This window comes from Protomyctophum parallelum (assembly GCF_964188405.1).
Source record: "Protomyctophum parallelum genome assembly, chromosome: 23".
NCBI lineage: Eukaryota > Metazoa > Chordata > Actinopteri > Myctophiformes > Myctophidae > Protomyctophum > Protomyctophum parallelum.
Genome location: NC_139715.1, coordinates 9,367,760 through 9,392,358, shown reverse-complemented (window position 1 = coordinate 9,392,358; position 24,599 = coordinate 9,367,760). Strand labels below are relative to the sequence as shown.

General features: G+C 43.1%; 2 protein-coding genes across 2 annotated transcripts; both read left to right on the top strand.

Annotated features, from left to right (window-relative positions):
- Positions 1 to 1,948: 1,948 nt before the first annotated feature.
- Positions 1,949 to 5,609, top strand: LOC310854351 (frizzled-7-A-like). The gene has a single exon (XM_083758949.1). The coding sequence runs from the start codon at positions 2,673 to 2,675 to the stop codon at positions 4,350 to 4,352; it is 1,680 nt and encodes a 559-aa protein (XP_083615075.1). The 5' UTR covers positions 1,949 to 2,672; the 3' UTR covers positions 4,353 to 5,609.
- Positions 5,610 to 11,486: 5,877 nt separating this feature from the next.
- Positions 11,487 to 23,373, top strand: sumo1 (small ubiquitin like modifier 1). Its single transcript, XM_083758864.1, has 5 exons — positions 11,487 to 11,609; positions 11,984 to 12,058; positions 13,066 to 13,143; positions 16,421 to 16,492; positions 18,361 to 23,373. The coding sequence occupies exons 1-5, from the start codon at positions 11,598 to 11,600 to the stop codon at positions 18,427 to 18,429; spliced, it is 306 nt and encodes a 101-aa protein (XP_083614990.1). The 5' UTR covers positions 11,487 to 11,597; the 3' UTR covers positions 18,430 to 23,373.
- The last annotated feature ends 1,226 nt before the right edge of the window (positions 23,374 to 24,599 follow it).

Sequence of the window (24,599 nt, the reverse complement as noted above, 5' to 3'; positions counted from 1 at the left end):
ACGGCTGCTATACTTATATCAAGATATGCCAAACGAATAGCCCGAAAAGGTTATAAGAAATCAAAACAACGCACAGATAGCCTATCTTCGCTGGCCTTCCTCAGTAGACGTAACTGCTGGATACCTCTCTCAAAAACACATCTTTAATGATAAGGCCGGTGTTACGGCACAGTTTCCTCTGTGCCTGCCTGTCTGCCTGCCTCAGCACTATGGAATAAAAGTGACTTGTGGTATTGTAGGGAGCAGGGGATGAGGGGGGAAGGGAAGGGAAGGGAGAGAGGGGTTAAAACCTGGTCATTGGGGAGTGGGGGGAGGAGAGAGAAACTCTCCCTCTCTGCTCTCGCTCCCTCTTCAGATATACACATATACATACTCTGTCACTCGTAGGCTACAGTATACACATACTTATCTCTCTTACAGAAATATACATACATATGCAGACTATTTCTCTCTCTAAACACACGCGCACAGTGCGCACACACGCCTGCAGCCCCGCACAAGCACACACCACACGCACGCACACACAAGACTGTCTCTCTAAAGTATACACATGCCAACAGCTGAGGAGCTTCAAGCCATTTGTAAGATGGAGTTCTTGGCTCAGCCCACGGCCTCTCTACAAGTCTACATACCAACGCGATTTACCAGAGACTGCAGTAGAGCAGGCCCACATTATAAGTTCCACACACACGGTGTCATAAATATGGCCATTATTGTCGCTGTTTGTCATCGTGGCTGGCATACGGTCTTAACTTTGCACAATCTCTTGACTAACAGTAAATTACCTCGTATAGGAGACTGACTATGAGGGTCAGGCCAGGGACTGACACTTCTAGTCTTTATCTATCTATCTATCTATCTATCTATCTATCTATCTATCTATCTATCTATCTATCTATCTATCTATCTATCTATCTATCTATCTATCTATCTATCTATCTATCTATCTATATAATGTGTGTGTGTGTGTGTGTGTGTGTGTGTGTGTGTGTGTGTGTGTGTGTGTGTGTGTGTGTGTGCGTGCGTGCGCGTGTGTGTGCGTGAGAGAGAGAGAGAGAGAGAGAGAGAGAGAGAGAGAGAGAGAGATGTGTTCAAACCAAAGTTAATCATGATCTGTTCCACACACACATGGTTACAAGTCTTTGTGCGGCTTCCAGTGACGTATACACTGACTTTACAGTATTAGTTCTAAGTATTTGCGCGGTTACAGCGACATTACAGTGGCTGCAGTTCCTTGCCGCAGTAACATTTAATTGAAAGTTACTTTGAAGGTAGCGTCGTGAGGCATACGGATTCTAATTCTAATTTCTGCAACAAGCACCCGCCCCGCCCGCTTGATCCCCCCCCCTCCGTCCAATCGGCGACGACCTCCGTGAGAAAACAAAGCGTGCGATTGGACGAGGAGGGGTGGGGGTCGGTTTCAAGGCCCCCCTAGCACTGAAGTCAACGTTGTGAATAGTCTTGTAGTTCCTAAAGTTTATAGCTCCGTCTTCGAGAGACCCAAAAGAGAAATTAGACCGTTTTAATTCATAATTTCCCTTTACCATGTATTCATGGAATTCTTCCTAAAAAATCATTGCATTGTAAATTATAATTAATAATTAATCATGAATACTTAAATATAGGTAATGCAAAAATAATTTGAGCCAATAGGAAATTAGCCTATTTATGCATAGCATTTGCATGTAGGCCTATACATGTTCATGAATAATGACCGCATGAGAGGGGAGAAATCTTAAAAAAGAAAGCTCAGTAAGAGGTAAAGAAAATGTAGGAAACAAAAAAGAAATGGGAAATGTACTCGCGACCCATAAAAAGAAATGTCCACGACGACGACCCACAAATGGGTCGCGACCCACTGTTTGGGAAGGTTGGGGGGGGGCGCCTGGAAACCGCGGCGGCGGGCGGCGCAGAGCGGAGTGTGTGGAGTCATTCTGATGAGGAGCCTCATTGCTGCTCTCATCATCACCGAAGAAACAATAACTCACGTTACCGCTCGTTAAAACCCGCACGCATTAAAAACGACACTGTTCTGAACGCGAAGGTAGGAGGAAAAAACCCCCGTCCTTTTTCGTGTTTTAGACGCGTGAATTCCGACGTTTTTGTGGCTTTTGCGGGAAGGAAAAGAAAGCAAGGAGGAGAAGCACGGGGGGAGAAAAAGTCATGTGGAGTTGGAGAGGACTTGCATTTCTTTTCATGTGATTTAGTCTGAGAGACGGACTCTTTAATTCACACAGACACTGGGAAGACGAGAAAGAAGGTCAAACCCGGATCGTTTTTTTGTATTAACGATTCGACATTTGTCGCTTTTTTAATGGAAAAAAGTGGAGTATGAATTAAAAACGGACAAATCCACCATTTTCCTCCTTGGAGAGTTGAAGAAAAGTGCCATGGAATAAGGAATGCAGCAGCCGCCGTGGTGTGTGTCGAAAAAGAAGGCTGTTTGAACCGTGTTTTCTTCAAAGTACTGCACCGAGGAACCAACTGGACTAAGTTTTTTTTATTTGTTCCATTACATTTTCTGTACCTTTGCTTCTTGTTCGGCGGGGAAACGGTTTACGCTTCGGACCGAGACTCTCGAGTCTTTTAGGTAAATTACTTTTTTGCTCCCCCTTTTCCTCCCCCTCCTGAGCAAACAGGGGGCAGCCAGCAAGCAGAGAAAGATATCTATCATGGCGGTGTGGTGCAGAAGAACCTGGCCGTGCGTGTGGACAACGAGCTGTTTCTTGGCAGCCGTCACGCTCCTGGTCCGGCCGTGCGCAGCCCAGTACAACAGCGAGAAGGGCATCTCGATCCCGGAGCACGGCTTCTGCCAGCCCATCTCCATCCCGCTGTGCACGGACATCGCGTACAACCAAACGATCATGCCCAACCTGCTGGGCCACACCAACCAGGAGGACGCCGGGCTGGAGGTGCACCAGTTCTACCCGCTGGTGAAGGTGCAGTGCTCCACGGACCTCAAGTTCTTCCTGTGCGCCATGTACGCGCCGGTGTGCACGGTGCTGGAGAACGCCATACCACCGTGCCGCTCGCTGTGCGAGCGGGCGCGGCAGGGCTGCGAGGCACTCATGAACAAGTTCGGCTTCCAGTGGCCCGAGCGGCTGCGCTGCGAGAACTTCCCCGTGCACGGCGGCCTGGAGATCTGCGTGGGCCAGAACACGTCGGACACGGACCACCCCACGTCGGACCCGCCGCCCAGCATGCCCGACATGACCCTGCCGCCGTTCATCGGGCGCCCTGCCCAGCCCTTCTCCTGCCCGCTGCAGCTCCAGGTGCCACAGTACCTCAACTACCAGTTCCTGGGGGTGAAGGACTGTGGCGCTCCCTGTGAGACCTCCAAGCCCAACGGACTCATGTACTTCCGCGAGGAGGAGCTGAAGTTCGGCAAGCTGTGGGTCGGCATCTGGTCCATCCTGTGCTGCGTGAGCACCCTGTTCACGGTGCTCACCTACCTGGTGGACATGCGGCGCTTCCGCTACCCAGAGAGGCCCATCATCTTCCTCTCTGGCTGCTACTTCATGGTGGCAGTGGCGTACGTGGCCGGCTTCCTGCTGGAGGACAAGGTGGTGTGCATCGACAAGTTCAAGGACGAAGGGTTCAAGACGGTGGCCCAGGGCACCAAGAAGGAGGGCTGCACCATCCTCTTCATGATCCTGTACTTCTTCGGCATGGCCAGCTCCATCTGGTGGGTGATCCTGTCACTCACGTGGTTCCTGTCGGCGGGCATGAAGTGGGGCCATGAGGCCATCGAGGCCAACTCGCAGTACTTCCACCTGGCGGCGTGGGCGGTGCCCGCTGTCAAGACCATCACCATCCTGGCCATGGGCCAGGTGGACGGCGACCTGCTGACGGGCGTGTGCTACGTGGGCATCTATGACGTGGACGCGCTGCGCGGCTTCGTGCTGGCGCCGCTCTTCGTCTACCTGTTCATCGGCACGTCCTTCCTGCTGGCGGGCTTCGTGTCACTGTTCCGCATCCGCACCATCATGAAGCACGACGGCACCAAGACGGAGAAGCTGGAGAAGCTGATGGTGCGCATCGGCGTCTTCAGCGTCCTCTACACCGTGCCCGCCACCATCGTCATCGCCTGCCACTTCTACGAGCAGGCTTTCCGGGCGCAGTGGGAGCGCACGTGGCACATGCAGACGTGCAAGCGCTTCGCTGTGCCGTGCCCGGCGGGCGACTTCGCGCCCGCCTCGCCCGACTTCACAGTGTTCATGATCAAGTACCTGATGACCATGATCGTGGGCATCACCTCGGGATTCTGGATCTGGTCGGGGAAGACGCTGCAGTCGTGGCGCCGCTTCTACAAACGGCTAAGCAGCGGCAATCAAGGAGAGACGACGGTGTAGACTAGAGGCCCGTTGGGGTTCTCAGCCACTCAACACACGGGACCTGTTCTTTTTGTTTTGTTTTTGAACTCAAGAAGCCCACATTATTAGCTACACAATAATCCTCTATTAAGGTGGTTCTACGTTTCATGGCCCCTATTGGGACAACTCAACGGCCCCCCCCGGGGTCACCGGGCCCACTGTTTGAGAAACACTGGACCTGTAGGCTGTGTTAGTTCTTACACACAGCTGGGTGGGGTTGAGCAGCAGATAAGGCTTTGGGCCAAGGAGAACTGTACGCGAGGTGGACTAATGCCTGAACATTCTCTTAAATACGTAGCTGGACGTTGGTCCGCTGAGCGCCTCCTTCTGGCTCGCCGATGAACCTTTTTGACTGGGCCTTTTGTTCGCTTTAACAGGATGGCGGATGTAGATCTGGCATGTGGCTACTCTGAACTCTTTCAGGTCTTTTTGAAACAGAGCGAGAGCTCAGTGGTACTGTCGAAAACATGAATAATGAACCCTGGAGGACCGCAATGTGCCGTGTACCCAAAAGACTTATTTTTATATTTTATAACTTTCAGTCACACAATGAACAATGTATGTCTGCCCTTTCTTTGTCCCTAACCCCCAGCAATCTTGTCCACACTTTTATATGAGATATGCCAGATTTGTACTTTAGTGGTGTCTCACTCACCAAAAATCGCTGATCTACATTCTACAAGCTCACAAAGCGGCACGATGCGAGACGATGTGAGCTTGTAAATCAGCTATTTTTGGTGCGAGACATTGATGCCCAACACAGTATAAATCAGGCTACAGGGAATGTGAGATAACTGTGGAATGAAAGTTGTATCAGTGCCATTTCACGCCCCTCATTTTCCATGTCTTCGGGCATTTGATATGAAATGTTTAGTAAATAAGTGTATTTTTTTCTCCCTTTATCGTCTGTTTGCCATGTTGTTGCTGATGAGTTTTCATGTAGCATAGACTGACTTGGGCACTCATCCCAAAACAATCACGTGTGCAACGCAACTGAAACCGGCTGAGGAAAAACTCGCTCGCCTTTGTAGGAACTTTTTTTGAAAAGAAAATCAGCAAAGCTGCCTCATTTGTAGGTCATGCATTTTGTAAATATCCACCCTTTTGAAAAGAACTTATGTATTTATAAGATTTTTTTTTAACTTGTTCTAAGTGATTGTTTTTGCCCCTCAATGCTACACAGCTTGTACCCTGTACAGTTTTACAAAATAAAAATGTTACAGTTTTTAAGAAAAATTGGCCTTTTCTGGAGTATTATTGGTGACCTGTGGTGCTTAGTCAAAGTTCTGCATTGTGTCATATCGTCTCTGTCCGGTGGAAACCTTATTTTCCAAAACTTAACTTTTCAGGATCTCTCTAGGTTGTCCTCAGGATTCTAATTAAAAAATAGCAGCATGACAAGCTTGAGCTATTTTTTATGCTTTTGTGTAACTCTGTAGTATGATCAAGTAGGGCGGCCGTTCATTTACGGGGGGGGGGGGGGGGGGATTAAATATGGAGATGAGCCCAACTGAATTGTTGGTCTGAAGAAGCATGGGAGGCCAAAATAATAATTATTGTTAACCACGTGAACCCTGTCGTTAACATTTGCATCTGGAGTGCAAATGGCTCATCTACAGGCTCACTGTGACTCTTGTCAGTCTGAGCTTGTAGATGAGCTATTTTCGATTTGGTGGTGAGGGGGAAAAGGAGCATTACCTAGAGGAGTAGACCCCTGGGGGACTCCGATCAATGACGTATACCAAGGTTTAAGTCGTTAAAAACGGTACTGATAACACATATTTACACTGACAAATGACCGCTGGTTTATTGCAGGAAGGTGGAGAAGCAGTGTTCGACTGGCTCCTGCCCTGAGCGTCTCTGAGCAAGAGGAATTACCAGAATGCCTCAAGGCAGCTTATCCCCTCTTTTCCTCGTGAAATCTGATCCCTCTTTCTCTGTGGTGCAACCCCCCACCCCACAGCCCCTGCCTCTCTACTTTCCCTTTGTTCTGGCCCTGCTAGAAGTTGAGAGGAACAAGCCAAACCCTATCTGCGTCCTGCGAGTACACAGCTGGAGAAGTGTGACTTATAGCTCCAAAACAGTGGTTCACATCACAAACTTTTTAGATCAAGAAGACCCTAAAGAGAAATTAGACGTTTGTTTTCCGGTACCCAAACTAGTGAAAATAGCACAGCTACAAGTTTACAAGGTTGTACATCTGCTATTTTCACTACTTCTTAAACTTTAAAGATTTCTGTAATTGTATTGGCCTATATGACATTTTGAAAGTTTTTGGAATTGTTTTTAATTATATATATATATATATATATATATAAAAGCCTATATATTTTAAATGTAGGAAACGAAAAATAAATTGGATATATACTTGTGAGCAATATAGGAAATAATTTGGTCACTTTAAAAATATATATTTTTGAGTAACTGCTCAAAAGTCATGAGAAACTAACTTGATGAAAATATTAAATCCACATATCCTGCCTAGTGCTCATTGAATGCAACTCTACACTGTTATTCCACATATTGTGATACATGATACAGTAAAATAAGCTTCAACTATTGAGAGAGATGGCCTACTTATATTACCCCCACCGCTATCAGCGTGCATCGTATTGAACGCATCAAGCAAGTTGCTTTCATTAAATGGGAGTACATTGGAGTAATTCCGCCGCTATATATTCATATAAAGTGCATTCGTATCGGTATCTTTCAATAAAAGTTATAAATAAGCCAATATTAAAATGGCACTTTAACGCCACAGTAGATGGTGTTGGAAACGACAGCCCATGTTGGGCTTGAGAGGACACACAAGGCCCATGTTTGTTCAAGTGGCATCCATTAATTCATTTAAACCTGTCTAGACCAGAGACAGAAGGCGTCATTGAGGGGAAGTGTGGTGGGACATTATTACCTATAGGGACCCGTGCTAATCTCTGTCATGCCTACCATGCTGAAAAACTGATCCTTTATTGCTAGACTCACTCAGTCCCCATGCAGCTTTCCCACAACAAGTGGGTCAGAGTCAGAGACATTCCTCCTGGTCGCCTGCCCTGCTGTTGTAAACTAGCAGCTTACAGTTTACACTATTGTACGATCTAAACTGTAATATGCAACCTTCTATAGTTCTAGTTAGTAAGTTCCATGCAAACTTTAGATTTAGTGCAACAGCAGAGTACAGTATTGTGAATGTGTTAAGGCTGCTACGCCCAGAAATAATACATGTAACAAATATTCACGTGTCCTTAGAATGATTATGTGGGCAAGCTGAGTGTTGGGTGGGGGTGGGTGGATTATGATGAACCGATGTGGGAGATATAGAATAATAGGCCTGTGTTTCTTCCAGACTTTCTCAGAGCAGAACGGAAGGGGAAGCCATCTGCTTTCTCCAGGATTCATCTCACACATTTTGTCCTTTGTCTGCTGCTCTCATGGAGGAGAGACACAGGTGGGTCCACACAGCTGTCTGCTTACTGTGTGTGACCTGGAGGCCTTGAGTTGTGGCCAGTGAGCGCTGTACAACTGGCACTCTCCAACGAGATTTGCACACTAATCTCATTTTAGGCCACTGTTTCTGGTATGCAGCTGGGGTGGGAAATTCACACAAACCACGAGCTTTAAAAACACTACAGCGCTTGACTGGGTTTAGTGTAGGCTACTTACACTAACTTGAGATCCTAGTGAGGTTGCAGTCTGCTATTCTAAACACGGGTAAGGTTAAGCTAGAAACTTATATATACCAGGTTGGCAACATGGCAAAAGTCATTGGAAAAACTTTGGACAGTAGTCTACTATACAGCAACAAAGTCGATCTTGTATCCCACATTAGAGAAATAAACACAAGCGACTGGCCCGGCCAGTAGCCTGGTAAATATAAGGCAGCGGCCCATGAGACTGTCTTAATTCCTATACCCACCAAAATGTGGAGGTTCTTTTAATAGCACAATTGATGGGGTCTTGTTGCATCAGATCCTGTGTTTGGGCAAAATGTATTCTCAAAGATCTACTAATCTTAAAGCAACCGTGGCAAGTTGGGTGGAGAAAAGGGTTAGTTTCCTGTGTACAGCAGTGACTCCACACAATTAACCCTGATAGTTAAATGAACACGACTGAAGTTTGCTGTGTTGTTGAGCCCTCCAGGCTCACACTGACTGCCACAAACAAGTAGGCCGCTGCAAGTCTGCATAACTCAATCAGTAAAAATGTCAGGGCAATTGAAAGCCTGTTATTCGCTGTCAGATGCTATCGTTTTGTAAGACCAGGGCATGGGGGGGGGGGGGGTGTTAGCCCGGCTAATGTTGTAGGTCGTGTTGTGTTATCTCAGTTTTGCTGTGTGTGGACACGCGTTGGAACGCGGCGTAAAATGGAGTGGTGTTCCCCGCCACATCTATCTACAAATCTGCCCTGAGATTTTAGCCTACATTTCTTTCTGTCTGAAAGTCTCCCTCTCGCGCGCACGCACACACACACACACACACACACACACACACACACACACACACACACACACACACACACACACACACACACACACTCACACACACACAGAGTTCCAGTCCCTTCCCCCCCTCTCTCTCTCTCTCTCTCTCTCTCTCTCCTGGCCCACATCTGGTAATGTTTTGCCACTGTGAGGTATCCCAGCCTTGGAAATGTGAGCTCCTCCAGGCCCAGGCTTAACCCAGGCCCAGGCACCTTGGGACTGACTGGGGGTCTGTTTACTGCCCTGACCTCTCTCTCTCTCTCTCTCTCTCTCTCTCTCTCTCTCTCTCTCTCTATCTATCTCTCTCTCTCTCTCTCTCTCTCTCTCTCTCTCTCTCTCTCTCTCTCTCTCTCTCTCTCTCTCTCTCTCTCTATATCTCTCTCTCTCTCTCTCTCTCTCTCTCTCTCTCTCTCTCTCTCCCCTCTCTGTCTCTCATTCTCTTCCCCACTCTCTCTCCCTTATTGCTTTCCTGTCCTCCCCATCTTGCCATCTCACTTTCTCCCCCCGTCCCCCGGCCGTTCCGCCTCTACCTTCACTGCTCTGTTTCCTTTATCCTGTCACTGGTCAATGGTCACTGACCCCCCCCTCTCTCTTCATTCTCTCTCTCTCTCTCTCTCTCTCTCTCTCTCTCTCTCTCTCTCTCTCTCTCTCTCTTCCTTCTTCTCTTTTCCTCGCCCCCAGACTCGACTCCCCTCGCTTGGGCCTCTGTGAAATCAGACGCTGTCCAAATAAATATTCCCTTTCCCGGTGTAGCATGTTTCAAGCAAGTCCCCCTTCCTTTTGCTGTATATATGCTCACCTTTACCCCTCCATACCCCCCTCTCCCTTTGCCTAGTTGAAGACATAACGGAGGCCAGAAGTTCCAAACTCACTTTGAATAAGTTGGTCATCTGTACATGCGCGCGCGCGCGTGTGTGTGTGTGTGTGTGTGTGTGTGTGTGTGTGTGTGTGTGTGTGTGTGCGTGCGTGCGTGCGCGTGCGCGCGCGTGCGCGCGCGTGTTTGTTTGTTTGTTGGGCTTACAATATTATAAAAGATTCAGGTTGGGATTAGGGTTAATATTAGACATTCAGAGGTTACATTTTAGGTGTTGAGTTTTTAGAGTTGTGTGCTTTGTGCATGATTTATTATAACCAAGAATTTGATGTCCTCACAAGTATAGTAACACCAGTGTGTTGTGTGTGTTCTATGTAGGTCATGATGTCTGTGTTTCCAAAAGCAGCCTATTACCTGCAGTTTAAACCAGCCTAGAATTTTGGTCAGTGCTCAAGAGCCAACACATTTTTACAGAGAATCTCACAGTTCAATTCAATGGATTCTGCCTTGGCTTGCATAAATGTTTTATTTTTATGTATGGACAATACAGAAAATATATAAACATGTTGCTTTAGGGCTTATCTTGGGCTGTACATGTTGGAGTTGTAAAAGTAGACAGAAACTTATGACTCCACAGGAATTGTACGTTTGTAACGTCTGAACTGAACTTTCATTTTTCATCAATTGGACAAGAGTGCCATCTCCTGGCAAAGAAGCGTTACTACATTCAGTTGAGCGTTTCGGTCTCATCTATTTGAACCATCGATCTGAATGGCATTAAAAAGCCAGATTTAAACTTAAATTGTGCATGCCGCTAACCACTGTAACCAGAGATAAATTATCATTTGGAGAAAATGTCATGAAGCAAAATCTGTTATTTTAAAGTATGATTTGGTTGCTGCAACACAAAGGCACCCAGTCCTTGTGTTTTCGTCATTAGGCTACTAAGTTGGTAAGTGTACTGTCTTTACCAAATTAAAAGTGAGAACTTGTCATTGAAATGTAGCAGGCCTAAGGATTGGCTCAAATTAAGTGACTTTGAAACTATGACCAGCAACAACAAAAAGCTCCCATGATAACAGGCTCTAGCCCAGCTGGAAATATAAAGGACATGGGAGAAGAATGTATTAAGACATTTTATTAACGTACCATTGATTGATTTATGTGTCATCTGCATTTTGAAAACACAGTTTGCCAGTTTATTAAAATGCGTTCACCAAAGAACATTAAGAAAGGCAGAATTCAAATAAATAAATAATACTTTTTGTGTCTCCACAATTCGAGGTGAAAGTTAATAATATTAATAGCCCATTAATGTAATAAATGAATGTAATTAAGAAACCAACAAACCAACTGATTTGTGGTAATATCTCCCTCAATAATCAATTTCATTGATTAATCGACTTCAATAATATCCTGGCTGCTCTGTAAAACGTAATGACTACGGTATGTTAATGACAGCGTTTTGATTGATTGATTGATTGATTGATTGATCGATCGATCGATTGAATACAACAGTTTGCAGTAAAAGCACAGGGAAGTAGGCCTACTGTTAAGTCAAGGTCCTTTTATTTATCATTTTAATTCTGTTAATTCTGTCCTGAAAATTAAAAAGCATTTCTCTCATTTCAACTATGCCTATATTGGCTTGTTTCCATTGGGGTCCTTCATACTCAATTCATCAAAAATAATAATGATGATTGCATCTTGGAATTTGGTTTTCAAGTCTACATCGTTTACATTTTATTTTGTCATTCATTTTAGTAACTCTTGTTCTGAAAAAAGGGGCAAATTGTGTGTACTAGTGCTTCCGGGTGAGCACCTCACAACAAGCAAGCGATCAGTGAAGAAGAGAGAGTGAACATCTGACTGAAGCTTTAATTCACTGTCAACAAATTAAATCCACTACAAACTCCCACCACACAGGAATACCATGTCAGATACGGTATGCTGCATGCGCACATTATATCATTTCTATGCGGGTTTGGCGCGTGTGACACGGAAAAAACACAACTTGCGTGCTTTTTAAGTGGCATACTAGTCACTTAGCTAACATGCTAAGATAACTAGCTGCAGGCCCCTGAATGAGTCCTTGTTGTTGTTAGCAAACATCAGCTAGCTGGCTATATCATATGCATTTAAAAAAATAACCTGCCAAGTTATCTTACAATCTGCAACTCTGAATTCGAGATCAAGGCCCACGTTTTGCGTGCGTCTAACGACACGCTACTAAAATGAACGGTTTTAATCGTCCAGGCGGGTTTAAAACGAGGCTGTTGGCTGGCTAGCTAATGATGCTGACCATTTATTTTTTTGTAGGAGACAAAACCTTCCAGCCAAGATGGGGGGGATAAGAAGGAAGGAGAGTACATCAAACTCAAAGTGATCGGACAGGTAAGAGTGATATAATAGTAGTAGTATATTATAATAATAGTGTATATGAAACATGAATCCTAGCCATTAATATTATGAATGTCTAGGATTCGTGTTTCATATACACGATTGTGGAATATTTGGCTGGCTACGTGAGACTACCTTTAAGCCTACTGTAAGGAGAGCTCAGTGTGTGGGTTAGCCCTCCAAGCAGAACCCAAATGCTACTGAAGTTTCTGACATTTTGACGACCCAGATAGCATTGGGTCCTGTTGCACTACTACCATGCCACCTGGTACACAGCCATTCTTAAACATAAACAACATGTTTAGCGCCTCTCCGCGCTCGGTGACGACATATTTCAGTGTGAGGCTTTCTGAATATGTAAAGTATAAGTACCCATACATCCCGCTGCGAATATCTCCTGTGGCGCGGAAGCCGTTAAGTATTTTTAATATATGTTTGCCCGATTTGGAAGCTTGGATTCTTCTCTTCCTTCCTTGTTTATTGACACCTCATTGTACCGCCTATCTGGCTAGCTAGTGGCGCTATAGCTATGACACAGCAGATCAGAGGCAGGGACATAGCCGCACAAGCCAACCGCACACCGGGAGGCGGTACAATAAACGGTAAACAAACAAGAAGAAATAAAGCGACCAAATCGGTCAAACAAAGATTAAAAATACTTAACGGCTTCCGCGCCACAGGAGATATTCGCAGCGGGATGTATAGGTACTTAAAGTTACCGAATTCAGAATAACAAAGGCAAAAAAATGCCGTCACATGGCGCAGCTTCTATTTTAGAGAGAATGATTACTTCCGCGTTCTGGAATTTCCATACGAAAATATAGTTCTGACCAGGGACCCAACATAAAACTCATCAAAATTTCAGAAAAGCTTTATGTAGGGTCCCGAGAGGGGCTATGTGTGGGTGTGATATATGGATCTCCTTTGGGGTTGAAATAAAGATAGAATTGAATTTTCTGTCTGTGTATGTCTGGTGATGGACGTGTTCTGTCTGCCTCCAGGACAACAGTGAAATACACTTCAAGGTGAAAATGACGACACATTTAAAGAAGCTCAAGGAGTCTTACAGCCAGAGACAGGTAAGGTTGACAGAGAAAATGTTGATACTGCATGCACATCCACTCTAGCCCAGGTGCTGGACAGACGGTATTACTTATACAGGAAGAAAAAATTGAGTCTGCAACACTGGTTAATGATGCTCCACTGGTTTATTGTTTTATGGAGCTGAGTATTATTATTAACCCAGAAGAACCCCCATCGTTACACCAGCTCACATCGTTATTGTCTCCACCAGGCCGAAGGCATGTGGGGAGAGTATGTTTTGCACTCCGTCCGTCCGTGTGTCCGTGTGTCCGTGTGTCCGTGAACAGCTAATCTCGGCCACCGTTAACCCGGTCGATGCCAAATTTTTCACACACACTCCCTGGATGCCAACGATGAACCTCTGCCCCAAACTTTCCAGAACGGCCTGTTATAGCGCCACCAGGAGGCCGCTTTGTGTAAAACAACCCGGTCGATGCCAAATCTTGCACACACACTTCCTGGATGCCAACGATGAACCTCTGCCCCAAACTTTCCAGAACGGCCTGTTATAGCGCCACCAGGAGGCCGCTTTGTGCAAAACAAGTTTTTGCACAGTACACCTACAGATTTTGTCCAAACATCACGCAAATTGGTACACAGTCTCTCTAGAGCCATTCAACGAAACCGGTCTTTCAGATTTCTCACACTCCATCCTGATTGGTTAAGATTGGCTTCCAAAGTTCACAGGAGTGCTGTACAAATCGCCACAACTCCTCAACGCAGCGTCCGATTGCGATGAAACTGTGCACGCATATTCCCACTAGGCTGAGGAAGAAATCCTGGTGGAGACCTGTGCCCAGAAGGGCACTTTTTCTAGTTTGATGTTGAAGTTGAACATTCAGCAGTGGCTCGGGGGTAGAGTGACCAGATAGGAACCACAAGGTTCCCAGTTCAAACCTGGGCTCCCCTAGAGTTGGTGTCGGAAGTGTCCTTGAGCAAGACTCTGAACCCCCGGGCCTACTTCTTCCCAATTTGCAGGTTGGTGCCTTGCACGGTGAATGGGTGAATGTAATGTACAATCTCTGTAAAGCGCCTTGGATAAAGGCACTATATAAATGCACCATTCAGTCAGGCTCATTTGGATTCCATAGAAGTCAGCATGATATAGGTTATCTAGTATCTACTAAGTACAATGCAAGATTACGACACTTCTGTACATTTGGTACCTGTTTTTGGTTATTTTTATGCCTAAAGAATATTTGAACTGAAGTGGTCAATTTTCAGCTGTGATATTTTGCTTTAATCCATGTGCATGCAATGTGCATGCAGCTGCAAACCCGAACTGCATCATGCAGACTTGACACGTTAGGAACGCAACTGGGCACTACAGATCACATAGCATGTGGCAAGAATTGCTAATATAACTTGATTTGGGAAAAGCTTTTAGCTTTTTAACTAAGCGTAAGAACACTCAGAACACCCATGTTATCGTATAAAAGTCTACCGTTTGTTCATAATGTGGGTTCTTGCCAACACAATTGATGAAGACGTTTTGTTATTAAAGCTTCTATTCTGCGCTTTGTTGCACATGTTGGTACACCAACCAAGTGATGTAGCCCAGCGGTTTGTAGGTGCTATGTGTTTAAATCAAAGTCCTGTGACTTTGCAACATTGAGCCAGCTCCTCCCAACTCAATCTCTCTCTCTCTCCTGCTCTCCCTCTCGCTTAAGGCATTCCCTCTGGTGTTGTGTGAGTGTAGCCCTGAGCCCAGCTACGTTATGCTACTGTAAAGATGGGCGCACCATCAGTCATTAGTACCCCCCCCCATCTCCACCCATAGCAGTCTAAAGTACTTACTGCTTTTGTACCCTAGCGTTCTGGGGGCGTAGTATTCTGAGGCAAACAATAGGCAAAAACATAGACAATCTACAAGCTCACAGTCACAATGCTAATTGTTTAGTGGAGATTGACTACAATCCATTGTGTGCTTTTAGAATCGTGCTATTTTCGGCAAATAGGTTTGGTGTAGAAGGAAAAAAAGAGCAGGCCAAGTGTAAGTACAGAGCAAAGGTTAAGTTAAGTATTGACATATATTAAGTATTAAGTGGTTAAAAGTCTGACAATACACATTAGCATGAATCCAACAATTCTATGAAATCTATGAAAAAGTTGAATCTGCAACACAATTGTATACATGTAGCAGTGGGGGGTCCCTGCTTCATCTCTCAGCTAGAAAGTCCTTGGCCTGAAAAACGATCCCTGCCTGGCTGTAGGGCTTAAACGTGTTTCTTTTTTTAATATATTTTTATTGATTTTAAAAACAAATTCACGTACAGTTACTTACTTTACAAACATATGGGTTTAAAGGTGGTTAAAGTATTGTCACACTCAAACAAGCAGCCAGCTTGTACAGTTGGGCTTCACCAACTGCCTGCATTGTGATTCATTCATTCACAAAATGCACCAGTCCAGGACTCCACTAGGCATTCTTTTTGGTCCGGCCTAAAAGAGAACATTCAGCTAAATCTACTGTGTTTGCAGATATGTGATTGCTGTACACCTCGTTACTGTTGTGCTTCTTTCCACCACTTAACCCATTCAGGACGGGAACCCCTTTTGCTGTTTTTAAGGATTATGTTATACTTTAGCTATTGAAAAATAGCAGACCTACAAGACCTCATAGCGTGGCACTGAGTGCTGCGCTACAAGCTTGTAGATCTGCTATTTTTGAAAAATCGTGAAAATCATTCAGAGCGAACGTATTCAAATATTTGCTTCTTGTGGGTCCCTGGTACAACATATTTTCAGACGGGGGTCCGCAGCCAAATACAGATAATTCTGGGGGTCCTTGACATGAAAAAGGTGGAGCGCCACTCACATAGAAACATAGGTTTTTCAGAAAACTGTTAGGATTTAGAATACATTTTTGTAGAAACGTCCAGCCTTTACATATTGTACGAATTGGTGAATGATGGAGTTGTGTGACATAATAACTTTGATATGGAAATTTGCGATGTGAGTACTTCTGAAGATGGCAGCTTGGATTTATCACACTATTGTAACCCACTGCTGGGGATGTGACCAGTGCATTGCTCCCTGTTTCATGTTGCTTGCACCCATTTGTTTAGTGAAAGGTGGAAAGGGATGTCACTCTATGTCACTAACACTGTGTAACTCAGGCCTGTGTGTGTGGTTGGAGGTAGTGTGTGTAGTATTTTGGACACTCGGGTGGCGCAGTGGTACATTTGACAGTGTACAAAGATCAATATAATCTTGGAACATTTAACATCCCTGTGGTTTCTGATGATGATGCTGTGTGGGTTTTTTTTACAGGGGGTACCAATGAACACGCTACGGTTTCTCTTTGAAGGCCAGAGGATCGCAGACAACCAAACCCCTAAAGAGGTAGCTACACCATTCTCCCTTCCCTGTCCCTTACCGTGGGATTGTAGAAAAGTACCGCACACCAGAGTTCATATTCTTATGCTTCCATTTACTGTGAAGAGGTAAAAACAATTACAACAGTTTAGTTATATTCTTTGTGGTACTGAATACGTTTGAGGAAAAGTACTAAAGAGCACGCACATCCACTCACTAAGAGCCAGGTGCAGGACTGAGGTTAATTATAGAAAAAAAGTCTGCACACTGGAATAAGCTCTAAAGCTTACAAATATGTATTAAGGTTCTTTACACCAGAGTGGACATGACGTATTGTGTGCGCACAAGAGAGAGAGAGAGAGACGTCTAGTCCCCGTCTCCCCGACACACGTTACCCTAATCTTACGTCCTAACTATTACTCAAAGTATTATTTTAACACCATAGATTTCACTGTATAGTTTATGAATGGAACACATTGATTCCCTGTTGCGTTTCCAATTGCTGTGAGTTCGCATCGAGTCTACTCAAGTATTAGGTGTGAATGCGACCTTAAAGTGGCACTCTGTAACCTTTTTTCCCCTCCAAGGAATAAAATGTTTTGTCAAATCTGTATGGTAGAGTACGTTAATACAATTTATTACATGGCTTGATACTGATTGGTTAATCGCCGAATTCAGTGGGGTGTTATGTAAGGGATAATATCTGGCTAGGTGGTCATTGTCGGGATATAATTCACAGACAGGAAGTTTAACCACCGAGGCGAAGCCCATATTACATGGCTACCTAACATAAATTAATAAATTGACCCAAAACACAACAAAACAAGTATTCCAAGTCTCATGCTGGCTGCGTCTGCCCAGCTGCAGGGCTGGAGCACTGTCGGAAAACAAGGAAGTGAGTTGATCAAATAGAATCAGTTTTCGGGTACTGCTTTGTCTATTTCTCGCTCAAATGTTTTCAATTTCTTTCTTTGAGAGAAATGTTTAGCTGTAAATGACATTGTGTGTCGCAGTGTGTGCGTGTGTGTTTACAGTGTTGTCATGTTGAAAACGGCAGTAAATCAAGCGGAGAGCAGCCACACAGCTGGTGCTCAGAGCGTTTGATTAGGCAGTGGTCTGTTATAGAGCGGGTCTGTTATCAAGAAATAACACACAGCTGAATTCAGCGATTGACCAATCAGAATCAAGCATTCAACCAAGCCATGTAATCATTCTGGATAATGACCGCTCCGCTCTATAACAGACCGATAGCTAATCAACGTCAGCTTTGATCAAAGCCTGCCTCAGAGCACTCGGCTCATATCAATCCGCACTTCCGCATCAGCGACGTGTACCGGTCCGGTACAACCTTTAAAAGGAACTACTTTCTTGAGCGGAATACCCACAGACATTTTTTCAATGCTAAATATCGTAAATAAAATTTACTTAAATAAAAAGTTACTTATAGCCCTTTTGTGTCAACTGTCTATTTATTATTTTATGTAAGTAGCCTTGTAATAAGTGAAATCATGTCTGGCTAGCTGGTCATTTTTGGGATATAATTCACCTTCACATTTCACAATCAGGGTGATTAACCACCGACGCGAAGCCCTGTCAGTGAATTCTCTCCCAACAATGACTAGCTAGCCAGACATTATCCGTTACATAACTTAAAACGTATACAATTGGGGTGGTTGTATTTTGCATCTCTTCTATTGAGACATTTAGATCGTGTCAAAGGTCATGTCTGACCGAAACACAGGATCTGACACAGAGTTTGACCTGATGGTCAATATTAAATGTATCCCCTGAACAGAGCTACATTTCGGGGTAGACGAGGAGAGTTACATAGTGCAGCTTTAACTTCTTGTGTCCTCAACTTAATATCTCTGAAACAATGTCTTCTCTCGTCTCAGCTGGGAATGGAGGACGAGGATGTCATCGAAGTGTATCAAGAACAGACCGGAGGACTTTGGAACGATTAAAACCTCCTGCATTTATTTTTTATTATTTTCCCTTTTTGAATTTTATTTTGGATTTTTCTTTTGTAATGTACATTATTATTATTTTTCTTGCTTTTTTTTTTCAAACCATCTGGATCGATCCGACTCTTTTATCAGGGTTTCCTTGCTTGAGTGGCGAGAGTCGAAAGCTGAAAGAGCGAGACTGAGGTAAGGATGAAGAAGACTAGAGCCGTTTCTTTGACTCGTGGAAACGCAGAGGTGTGACAAGTCACTGCTCACATCTCCCACAGACGCAGGGACACTACAGCCTCGGCCCACTGGTGCATTCACGGCGAATGTTCCGGCTGGAGTTTGAGCTGACAAATCCCCACCCCTAATTTTTGTCTCTTTTTTTTTTAAATTGTTTTCATTATGTTGTTTTTCCTTCAGTCAGTAACCCCTTACAGTAGCACTAGCTGGTCAACTAGATGTGTTCATATGATGCAGTGGGGCTGCCATGCATTCGCTTGTACCGTGTGTTGTTGCTCTGATGAACCGTAGTTTTGAGAGCCGCAGTAGAATTGTTGTTTTGCATAGAGTCTTATGTCAAACATTAGCGTCTTCACCGTTTGGTGTGCTTGGTTCACAAGTTCCTATGCAAAGTATGAATGAACACGTTCAGAATAAGGTCAAATTAAGACATGAGGATATGTTCAAAGTTGTACGATGTGAACGACAGCTCTGTTGTCTTTGAGATTGTCGTTCATGATACGCTTAATGCCATATGGTGCTCTTGCCCATTTTAAAATGTTAACAAATGACAAAAGATTTACTTAAATCCATCGATATATTTTCATTTCACACAGCAAAATGTAGTACAGCGAGTGAACCACATCATTTTTTAAAATATATATTCCCATTGATAGTTTCCATAGGGATTTTTGGACTACACACCAAATGGCAGAGATGTTTTAGCCTGCAGGATTGTTACACTACCATCCAAATGTGTGGATGTGTCCCCTCTTAAAGAGTTATCTTGTCAGACATGTATGGTGTCTGATCGTTGAGTGGCTACATGCAGTCATGCAGATCTGAGGTGGTTCGTTAAAGATGCCGCCTTCCCAAGTCATCTTCTATAAAGAACAGAGTGTACCGATCAAAACCATGTAAGGCGTAGCGTTTATGTCAGAGCGGTGATGATCTGATCACCATTGACAATGGCTCTCCCAGATTATATGCAATTGCCCTAATATGCTCCTGCCACTTTCAGAAGTAATAATTCTGGAGATATTCCAACTTGTGAGATGATGGGAGTTCTGCTTTGCCTTTATTATAGATGGCTGGAAATGTATTCATATTTTATTCTCTTCTAATCTTATTAAAAGGCCTTTATAATAAAGGTTCTAGAGGTTTATGTTGGTCATAGTGCTACCTGTTAATAGGCAAGTATTAGAACTGAGGACTCACCTCAGCCATTTTCACTTACTACATTTTCATCAACTAAACGCTATGCAGGTTTATTTTATTTTCTTTTTCTACTGCTTTGTTAGATCGTAGAATATGGAGACACATGAAGCAAAGGTCAGAGTCAGTAGTTGGGATGGTACGATATGAAAATTAAATGTCACGATTATTGTGACAAAATATTCTGTAAAAATTATGACTTTCTATTTTATTATTATTATTCAGACAGCCAGCAATGGGTAAAACACTCACCAAAAAGGTAGTCTCTGTGACAGTTCTAGTGGCCACAATCTGCATTCAAAGATTTTCCTAGAAGCTTTTCCATTGGTTGATTTGCCTGTCATTTCAACCGGGTTCTTTTTTTTCCGACTAATGACAAAGCTTCTAGGAACTCATCTTTGAATGCAGATTATGGCCCCTAGATTTGTCACAGAGACTAAATCTTTTTTAGGGAGCATTTTACTCATTGCTGGCAGCTTTAACATTATCGTGATTATCAAATTATGCTTAAAATTTAAAATGACACTTTTGATCGCTATTCTGGGAGCGGGAACATTTGCCAAAGATAGCAGATCTACAAGCTCACAACGCATTGCGAGCTTGTAGATCAGATATTCTTGGCAAATCGGTTTGTGTGAAATAAGAGCATACCAAATGTGCTCTTTACAGGTCAGTTTTTATCAAGTATCGAGGATTTAAGTGACACTGAATTTGCAGCTCAACAAAAACAAATTCATCTTAGCGTCTGACCGAGGAACATTTCACAGTAAATTTACATCTCTGCGATATGATTATTGTGAGCTTTTCTTATCGTCCCATTCCTAGATGTACGACTCACAAGGCACATGGCCGTGCATTAACTGGCTGAGCCAGCAGGCGGCATCCTCTGCATCGATTGGTTATGTTGAATTAGTTGAATGTGTATTTAACCACATACCCTAGCTACTTCTGGACATGTCATAATAGGCCAAAATAGAAAAACATTCGGCAAAAATAATACATACATTTAGCAAACAAGAAATATCTGATAGCATTATGTATATTTTGGCTATTTGATGTACAATGGTGTGTATGATTTTAAGGCCAAATCAGCCAGTGTAGTGGTTGTAATGAAAAGCGGAATAGACTCTTCCCTCAATGCCACATTATTGGACACTATTAATATTCCCGAGGGCTGTACAGATGCAGTTAGAATGTCTGTCCCTATTTTGGCGTTTCATGACTGCTCATCTCACATGGTTTTGGGGATACAAAATATTGTTGTTTTAACTTTTTTCATTTTGCATTAATGTCTATGGTTGCTTTCAGGTATTTGAAATTACATTGTTTGAGTATTTCTGATATGACTATATTCTATGATTGTTTAAAAAAAAAAGAAAATAGGAAAAAATTAAGTTTTACCAGGAGGACCTTACACACCAGGAACGTGGCAACTAAACAAATTGGCGGTGATTATTTCACATTAATTAATTCAAATTAATCACATAAAAGTAACGCTCCTCGTGTGTAACAACCTTAATTGTTCAACTTATTGTCAATGTTCATCAGACCAAGGCAGGGAAAAATGTATGTGACATGTGACAGTCATTTGAAAATGCACGGCAAAGGCATTGCCGTGAAAAATTATAATAATTATAGTTCATTGCAAATTGTTTGATCTGATACAATATGTGTAATTTGGAGCATTTTTGTTTATTTCTTATAATTATTGTGCTCAAATTGTATATTTTGTATTCAATAGTGATATGTGAGTGTGATTCTGTGTATATCTTAAGTGTTTGTTCTTCATTCAACTTGTACGCTGTTACAAAGTTCTCCCTAAAGAAGATTCACATCAAATGTAATTTTATCATTGAAGGTCGGGTCAGTGGTGTGTGTGACGTATTAAGAACAAGATGGCCAACAAACGAGATGACCAGAGATGGTTTTAAATAAATGCAATGGCATCGCTCAGCTCCCCGAAGGCATTCCTCATGTCGATGGTCAGTCAACCTTGACACTTTTATTATTCACATCTCTAGGCTAAAGAAACAAACGTTCTCTCTATAATACCTCAGCTTGAACTCTAGTGGAACCTGGTCACTTTTCAATATCCATTAGACATTCAGGAGCAGTCAAAAACCTCCAGCCGCCAACGTTGCCTGTCCTGGGCATCCGCTGTTTGCCTGATCTCAATTTCTGCAACTTGGGTCACTCGCAGTAGTTGAAGTTGGGTGGTCATAGTAGGCCAACTGTCCCGTGGCTGGTTTTAATTCCAACCACATGCCATACCATGGTTTCACTAATTAACACACCTTTAACAAGACGGAGGCCAACTAATTAAATAAAATAAGCTTGTGTACTGTTGGGGTTGGAATGAAAAACCTGTTCACTCTCAATGTTGTCATTTGTAGCCATGTCCGAAGTGATTCATTGGTGGTTTCACAAATTAGTGGGTGCCCAAAGCAGCTAGTTTCAGTGGTCTGGTCATGAACAGCAAGTGCACATATATTTCCGAGATTTCAAACACTCCCAATAGATGTATATGTGCACTTATAATTTATAAGACCTGCCAATGTAAAAGATCACCTCAGACAGCTCTTCTCAGGGTGACTGAGTGTTCTTTTAGACTTATTTGTAATTCTGACAAGCAGTGCTACAATTTCCACTGTGTATTTGACAGTCAAAACACTTCATTAGCAGATTCTTTAATCTGTAGTAGTCTGAAAGATAAAATACACAAGCTATAGCGTGGAATCAGCAAAAAACATCCTTGTGGTGCTTGTGTTCCAGTGTATTTAAGTACTGATAGAGGTACTACTACCACCATTGTTTGTTGATGCACCTAAACGTATCCGCGCATGGGACATGAGTGTAGTTGTGTTATTTGACTACGGAAGCCGCAGTACATATGCTGTTTGTTCTGTGGTTCTCAACGCTGATCCCCATTGGAAAAGAAGCATATGTTCTACATGTCATCCTTATTTCACTTCTTTCATGGGCAACGATTGTCAAACATGTTATATAGTGTACAATCAGCTATCACCACCATTATGTGTCTGGTGATATCTAGATTTATCAAAGGGCCCAAACTGGGCCCTTTTTTCTTTTTTGTAAATGCAAAGACCATAATGCTGTCCTTGATATTGGGATGGTACATAGGTTTGTTGCTGCTGTTCTAGCCCATGCATTGCATTTTAGATTTCCCCAGACGTGACACTTTGTAATGGGACTCAAGTTGTTAATTGCATAGTATATGGAATAAGGGCGGTCCCTGATCACCAGTGTTGAGAACCTCTTGTTTTAGCAGATGTTGATGCACAGTCACTGCACCAGCTCAAACCCAACCAGGACATGACAGCTGGGATGTTTTCTCTTGTGTTCAGGCCACAGCTCTTGCCGTTAACAATGATCTCACTACGGCGAAAGGATTTCTTTATGATAAACGGAGGGATGTTGATGTAGGTGGTTTGAAAATATTGAGGATGATACTTTTGCTTTTTGGAATAAAATATTTAAAAAAGAGTTTGTGCACGTCCTTATCTGCAGTATATTACTCTAGTCTATTGCTTTTGTATAGTTTTAGTGTATGTGTGCTTTGCTTAATTTTCTTTTAACCAACTCATTTCATATTGGCATGAGAAAACATACGTTTACAGTGCCAAAGCAAGTGTCAAACTCGAAATATTTATGAGTACATCTCGAAACATGGGAACAAAATCTTACTGGACACCAAATCTGATGCATTTCATTTATTCGAAAAGCAATAAAACCACAGCAGTTTGAGGACAACACAAAGTCCTGAGACAGTTCTTGCACAGTTATCAGTTAATAAGTAAAAAGAAAATACAATACAAAACACATGACATTAACAGTACATACAATACATAGTATTGTGTAGTGTAGACAAGTTCAGGTGTGCCTTAATTGAGATTTTGTGACGAGCACATTTTTACAGACTTTGCCAAGTCTGTCTGTCTATCTGTGTCATATGCTCACAGACATATGCTCAGTGTCTCTGTCCTTTTTATGCCCGTGTATGGATCGGAGATCCCTGTCTGTCTCTCAAATTGCCCAAATATGGAGATGTCAAGATAATATTGGAACTGGAACACTGTCATATTGAAGCTTCTTAGTGTGGTTGCACTAACAGGGCCTAACAGGGCAACCAGACTATAGTAATTGTAATTCGTTTTGTAGTTCTCTCTCCTTATTGGATAAAATTGATATTGCAACCTGAGAATTCGGGAGATCCCCATTCCCCTGTTACTGAACAAACACGTATTATTGATGCATTGTTTTTTGTATTGTCCCTGTCAAATTAAATAAACATAAATAAAAGTATATATCATTAATAAACAAGCGCCAGAGACAGAGTGTCTGCTTGTAAGTTCTGCTGCTGGTACAGTAACTACAGTTGCTGACTTGTTCTGCTAATTTACAGCATGAGGGCATCACTCATACCTTTTATTGCATTTTGAAAATATCCACCACACTAGACATTTGCTCGCAGTGCTGAGGTGAATTAAGCATACAGATACAGTGTATAAAACACATTAGTACTTCCCCATACAGCTTTTGAATATGCATTGTACAAAAATAGAAAGGGTTAAAAAAAATGGCATACATATTTGCAGTACCACATTGTTTAAATGCTGTGTGATGAAATAATGTGATGCTGTCTTCTCGATCAATCTGAGCCACTTCCGAAATGAACAGGGATGTGTCTTGAATCTGGATTAATTGTATACATAGGACCACAGTGGAAA

Excerpts from the sequence above, each read along its gene's own strand:
- LOC310854351 (XM_083758949.1), top strand. The coding sequence starts at position 2,673 with ATGGCGGTGTGGTGCAGAAGAACCTGGCCGTGCGTGTGGACAACGAGC.
- sumo1 (XM_083758864.1), top strand. Across the intron at positions 13,144-16,420 it reads AGTCTTACAGCCAGAGACAG|GGGGTACCAATGAACACGCT; the intron begins GTAAGGTTGACA and ends TTTTTTTTACAG. Across the intron at positions 16,493-18,360 it reads ACAACCAAACCCCTAAAGAG|CTGGGAATGGAGGACGAGGA; the intron begins GTAGCTACACCA and ends CTCTCGTCTCAG.